Source organism: Sitodiplosis mosellana, unplaced genomic scaffold, assembly GCF_009176505.1.
Source record: "Sitodiplosis mosellana isolate CC-2019 unplaced genomic scaffold, AAFC_SMos_1.0 Smas_scaffold_878, whole genome shotgun sequence".
Lineage (NCBI taxonomy): Eukaryota > Metazoa > Arthropoda > Insecta > Diptera > Cecidomyiidae > Sitodiplosis > Sitodiplosis mosellana.
In genome coordinates, this window is record NW_022596120.1 from 1 (window position 1) to 6,428 (window position 6,428).

At 34.8% G+C, this 6,428-nt stretch overlaps 2 protein-coding genes across 2 annotated transcripts; one reads left to right on the top strand and one right to left on the bottom strand.

The window, feature by feature from the left end:
* Positions 1-11: 11 nt before the first annotated feature.
* LOC129570983 (putative uncharacterized protein DDB_G0279653) lies at positions 12-1,460 on the top strand. Its single transcript, XM_055450711.1, has one exon. The coding sequence runs from the start codon at positions 12-14 to the stop codon at positions 1,458-1,460; it is 1,449 nt and encodes a 482-aa protein (XP_055306686.1).
* Positions 1,461-5,601: 4,141 nt separating this feature from the next.
* On the bottom strand, positions 5,602-5,922 carry LOC129570982 (protein GVQW3-like). Its single transcript, XM_055450710.1, has one exon. It carries the CDS (start codon positions 5,920-5,922, stop codon positions 5,602-5,604), a length of 321 nt encoding a protein of 106 aa, XP_055306685.1.
* Positions 5,923-6,428: the final 506 nt, after the last annotated feature.

A 6,428-nucleotide genomic window follows, 5' to 3' on the forward strand; every position in this document is an offset into this window, starting at 1 on the left:
CCCCCGGATCAATGCCACTGTCTAATGAGCACCTGTACAGCCAGCTCTATGGCAGAGATTTGGAATTGATGCGTAAAATTTACAAGGGAGAAAATCGTGATCATTTAGTCGAGAATCCGTTGATGCATTCACCGCATCAGCCACATAATCCAGATGCAATGATAATGAAAAATACCGGCTATCCAATGAACTATCCAAATGCCGGCACACAGTTTGGACTGCAATCAAATTCGCAATACCATCATGCATTGTCACCGTCGAGAACGCCGCCCAAAATGCATCATCCCGAGCAAATTATGTCACCAGACAACACACGAATGATCAAACAGGAAGAAAAGTCGGTTCTTTTTAATTCACCACCACCGACGCCAAGTAGCTATTCCGGATATGGTGCCGCTTCAATGTCACCCACATCGCTATTGGGCAATCAAATCACACGTAAATTTGCCTCGGACGCTCTTCATAAGCAAACGTACGAAGATCGAAAGTTACATTTGAGTGCTAGCTACGCCAACAAAGATCATCTCGATCCAACAAACTATAGCGATAGCATTTATGCCGACGTTATGAACGCATCAAATAGTAACATCAACAATTTTATGCACATGCAACATGAACAGCATGAAAAGCAGCCAAACCAACGACATCAGCATCACCATCACCATCACCACCAGAACACAACGAAACACAGTAATAATAGCCAGTTGATTGGCACCGAATCGAACAACCACTTCTACAATATTAGCGACTATGAGAGCAATGACAAAAGGCAACAACAACAGCACCACCATTCATCGCATCAATTATTTCAACAAAATCAATTTTCAATTAATAATACTACTCCAAAAGATAATGGCGGCGCCAATGTCAATATTGCAACGACGATTGGTTTGACGGAGAAGAGTCCAATCAATAATACGTCGTCATCTTCGTCGACGTCGTCGTCAAAATTGAATACGGCTTGCAGTCACAGTGATAGTAACAATAATAATAACAACAGCAGTAATAGTAACAATGAAAATAATGCCAAGAATGTACGAATGACAGCTAAATACAGTGCTGCTGCGGCTACGGCTACGGCTGCGGCAGCTGTAAGCAATGCTAATGCTAGTGAAAATACATTTGAGAATCCATGCCGAACACCAGCCAAGATGTGTGCGAAATCAATTAAAAACGATGGCACATCGAAAATCCAACCCAATAAAGTCAATAACAGCAACAATGCAACGAATTTATTACCACATTCAAAATGCGGAAGTGAACCAACAAACGATTTTATGCTGCACATCCGAGTCAAAGAGCAAAAGCAACATCAAATGCAGCAATCGGCAAACGGACGAATGCCACAGCAAATGGGTGATTTTGATGAGACGACGAGCAACAGTTGCTCAACGCCTGGCAACGAAGACACCGCCACCAATTACAATGATGATGAGGGTGACGAATTTATGAATTTGTAATTCACACACAAACACATATACAAACACACAATGTTTTACGTAGCTTACAAATAGAAATGGAAAAGAAAAACTTTCTCACAAGTGATCTCAATGCCAACAACGTCTTAACTATTACTGTTCGATACAAGGTTCTCTGTTCGATTTAGACGCATCTCTATTTAGTGGATAAATACGAATAAAATGATGTGTGAATGGGAACAAGAGAGACGTCGACGTCGAGAAAACGAAAAACGAACATAAAAACACACAATGCTAACGAAGAAAAAAAGAAAATGAGATTTTCATTTGGATCATTCATCTCTCTCTCTCTATCTCTCTTGAATCATCATCATCACTTTAAATTGTTGAATGTATAAATTATTTGGCAAAGGCATCATTTGCATGTAATTTACTTAATTGTATCATTATGTCACAATGAATGATTACTACATCTTAGAAGAAATGAAAAATAAGATGAAAAAAATAATAATAATAACAATCGGCACCTACAACTTATGCATTATATTGCAGAAAGAAAACAAGCAGCAGCATAAGCAACAAGACAGTTTTTAAAATCAATTAAATAAGATTAAAAATAACAAGAAAAATGCACGCTCTAAATAAAATTACGTGAAAACATTTAAAATAGGAATAACGATTAAACGATGCGCGGTGACACTTTTTTTTTCTCTCTGACAAGCACACTCACTCACTCAAAACCAACACACAAATCTTTTAATATATTTGATGTTTTAATGCTACCGAATTTGTAGGAAAATGAACAACTGAAAATCTTTATGTTTTGAAATAGCCTCAAGAATACGGTTTTACTTGGCACAATGTCACCTTGCCCATGAAATATGCATTGCGACAGAATTCCAATAGGATTACAGGTTTACAAACATTCATTTAAGGTCAAACACACTCAATATGGTTTTTTCTGATCCAAACCAGTATTTTCTATCCCAAAGAAAAAGAAGAAATAAACATAAGAAGTGAACAGTTGATGAAATACATTAAAGGGCCAATACTATTTAGAGCTGTCACAAACATTATTATTTTTGCCCCAAAACACTCACACTTTTTGAATCCCAATCCACCTATTCAAATCAAATCGTCTTTTTGATCATTTGAATCTTAGTTAATTCCGGTCGATTTTCATTCTGAAACATCCAACAAGATATATTTTCAAAACAATTCCAACTTTTCCAGTTGGTTTTCTTAAAAACCTCCCCATTACGGAACAATTTAATCGTTCTGTATGTAAACCTCATCCGATTCAATGTGATCACAGTATCTTCGCAAAGAGTTAAATCACAAGTTACAAGTTGTAACTTACAACAGTCACTGTAGTAAATATATTTATTTGCTATAGAAAAACATTGTCTATAGAAAGCAAAAAAAAGGCAACTATTTTGGCACCTAATTTATCACACGTATAAATTTCTCACAATAAACAAACAATTACACCGAATAGAAACCAACCGAACAACCCTGTAGTTCATAAAAAACATTCATAGCAAGTAAACACAAAGAATATCCAATAAAAACTATCACAAACACAAAGAAGTACTAAAAAGCAGTTCTTTTTAAAAAAAATTGATGGAAAAAAAATTGAAACCGTAAAATGCGCAGCTAGAAAGTTCATTTTGTCTGGTTTTCAGTCAAAACACTGGTTTAAAATGCCGATTTTGTTGTAATTGAACAAAAACAAACACACATATTTCACCACAAACACACACACACACACACACATACCATGCGATCAGAGTTGGTGACAAATTCGTCTGCAATTTGTCTTGGTTAATCCTTTAAGTTAAGTGCTAATACTATTTTTGTTACATAAACCAATTTTAGAAATGAATATTAAATGAGAAATGATATTCCTGGTTACTGTTCTTTTTGCTTGATGAAAGAATACGAATGAAAAACATGAGAAAAAAAAACATTGGAAGAAAGAAAAAAACTACTTGGCTTCGAATTCGTTCTCAAACTCTGTGAACACAAACACACACATACAAAAAAAAACTTGTTGCGGTTCAAGTCAATTTTAACACAGTGCATTGCCTTTTTCCCTGACAAAATGAATGTTAAAATGTTATAAGAAATTGCAAGAAGAAAAAAACATACACAAATTTACTTAAAACAATTTAATTACTTCTTTATTAAAACTTAAAAAAAAAGATATTGCATTCTGAACCAATAAGCACGAATGGAGCGGAAAAAAAGGATTTGTTTTCTTTTGTCTTCAAAAGAAAAACAAAGGTAGAAAAAAATGAGTTCAGAATTTTATGCGTTCGCATATGTACACAGTGAGAAAGGGAGGATTTTAAAAAAATGATGGATATTCATTAAAATTGATTGAATTAATTAATATTCAAAACTCTGTAAAATATTCGGGAAAATTTAAAAAACAATCACATTTAATCAAGTAAAAGAAACAAAACAAAAAATGCTATTAGTCTTTAAGAAATATTTGAATGAATAAACACATTTACCTTAATTGGTACATTAAAAACAAAAACAAAATATAGATGTAATACAGATATTACAGATGATGTTACTGAAAACACAAAACGAAATGTGAATGAATATTCAATAAAGATACATTGAAAATTGGATGCTTGAGTGTTGGTTTCTTTTCATTTTTTGCGTTTATTCTGATTAAAGTGTAATTGGCTGTGATTTTGGGACATTTGCAATGCAAACTATGAATCAAAAAGGTAATGACACTACTTGAATATAATCAATTATTCCAGCTCATTGACAGCTCTTTGAATTGACGAAACTATTTTTGTACACAAACATTCTCATCTCAATCATTCCCTTCTTTAAAAAAAACTCTCAGAGCACTGAAACAAATAGTATAGGCCTGTCCAAATTATTTTCTGCGGGTACCACAAGAGTGACACTGATTCCTATCGAGAAAAAAAAACACACTAAAACCAATTATTTTTTAGTATGTTTATGTATATATATTTTCAAATATTTATTAAATCAACAAATATCATTTATTGTTTATTGTTTATTGAGAAATCAATGAGATGGATGGTAGCACCTTATACTGTATCATTTTGACAAAATCCAGATTTTAACCGGTGTAAATTCACAACGAAATTCAGATTCGAGGTTATTTTGTGACAAAGCGTTGCGATATTTAGACTTGCGGCGAGTCATACTTGAAAAATTGTTTTCGCAAACGTACGTTGAACCAAACATACAAAAAAACTTTGATACGACTTTATTAAGTGTGATAAAATTACACTCAGAGAGCAGCCGCTTCCATAAAGCATCGCTTTTTTCATTTGGTAAAGAAGTTTTTTCCTTAATCAGAGCAATATCAAACTGTAGATGATTTTTATTCGTTTCAAACCGATCTGCCACCATTTGAATGTTGTTTTCATCAAAAATGAACGGATTTCTCAGGAACTTAAATACCAAACTATATTTTTCGAAATCTGAAAATCGCGTATTGAATATATATTGATCAAATCATCAATAACTTTAATGAACATCTCGTTATCGTAAAATTCGTCGTCTTGGGAAGAAATAATAATCGTTATCGTTGAGTTGGTCTTTGAATGAATTCAACATGATTTTGAACTCTTGAACATCTTTGGCTAGCTCCCAAACAAATTTGTTTTTGCCTTGAAGTTTCAAATTCAAGTCACTCAGGTGCGTTGTAATGTCACATAGAAAGTAAAGCTGTTGTTTCCATTGAAACGTTTTTATCTAGCTGAATTCTTCTCCCCATTCTTCTCCTTCCATGAACAGTTGAATTTCGCGGAATATATCGCAGAAGCGGTTGAATACTTGGCTACAATTGATCCAACGAATACTGTTGAAATACAGGACACCCAAAAATTTGGATTCTAATTCATACGTGAGTAATTTAAAACGTCGCACACGTACTACTGTGGGCAAAAAGTATCCGGAAATTGTTTATATTTCAAAAAATCTTCATTTATTCTTCAAAATCAAATTGATCGCCTTCAAAGTAACCCCCCCCCCCCCCCCCCGATCCAATGCACATATGCCAACGTTTTTTCCAATCCTCAAAACAATTCTGGTAGTCCCCGGGCGGGATGGCCTTCAGTTCCTTCTTCGATTCGGCTTTTAGTCCGGTTGCGGAACGATATGCGTTGAGTTTTTGGCGAAAAAGTTACGAAGAAAATGAAGCGTGATTGAGCGTTTTTGGCACCAAACGAGACTTGACTTTTTTCAGACACAAATGGTCTCTCAAAATGGTCTTCACTGATCCTTCTGATATTCCTACAAGTCCAGCCAGGTCTCTAACAGCCAATCGACAGTTTTTGAGCACTAATTCCTTGATTGCATTGACGTGTTGCTCATCAGTTGAAGTGGATGGCCGTCCGGAACGCTCCTCATCTTCGACGCTTTCTCGACCCTCTTTGAACATTTTAAACCATTCGTATGTTTGTGTTTTTGATAGAGCCTGTTCACCGAAGGCCTTCTGCAACATTCTCAACACTTCAGCTGCAATAATTTCATTCCGCAAACAAATTTGAAACTTCTTTGTTGAATAATTTCAGACATCGCAAAAATCGAAAAATGCACTTTTGGTTGTTTACAAAACACAAGCGTAACTAATTAAGGAGTTGAGATATTAACATGAAATTTGGCGCAGATGTCAATGACAGTACTGCCAACTTAAAAATAAAAAGATTTGTCCCTATCGAAATGCCAGTCCGCGGGAAATTCAAATTCCTGGATACTTTTTGCCCACAGTAGTAGATCACTGGCTCGAATTTTGTTGATGATCTGTGATAAACAATATTTATCAGTACGAAAAATAAGAAAGAAGAGACAACAAATAAAAATCCATTTGCAGCTATTCACTTATTTTGGTTACTGTAGTCAAAAAAGAGCAATCATTTTCCACGATTTCGGCGAACAAATTTTCTTGGTGAATGATGCAATGGTATGCAATCACCATACGGTTAGTGCAAAAACATTTATTGCCTCACC

Excerpts from the sequence above, each read along its gene's own strand:
- LOC129570983 (XM_055450711.1), top strand. The coding sequence starts at position 12 with ATGCCACTGTCTAATGAGCACCTGTACAGCCAGCTCTATGGCAGAGAT.
- LOC129570982 (XM_055450710.1), bottom strand. The coding sequence starts at position 5,922 with ATGTTGCAGAAGGCCTTCGGTGAACAGGCTCTATCAAAAACACAAACA.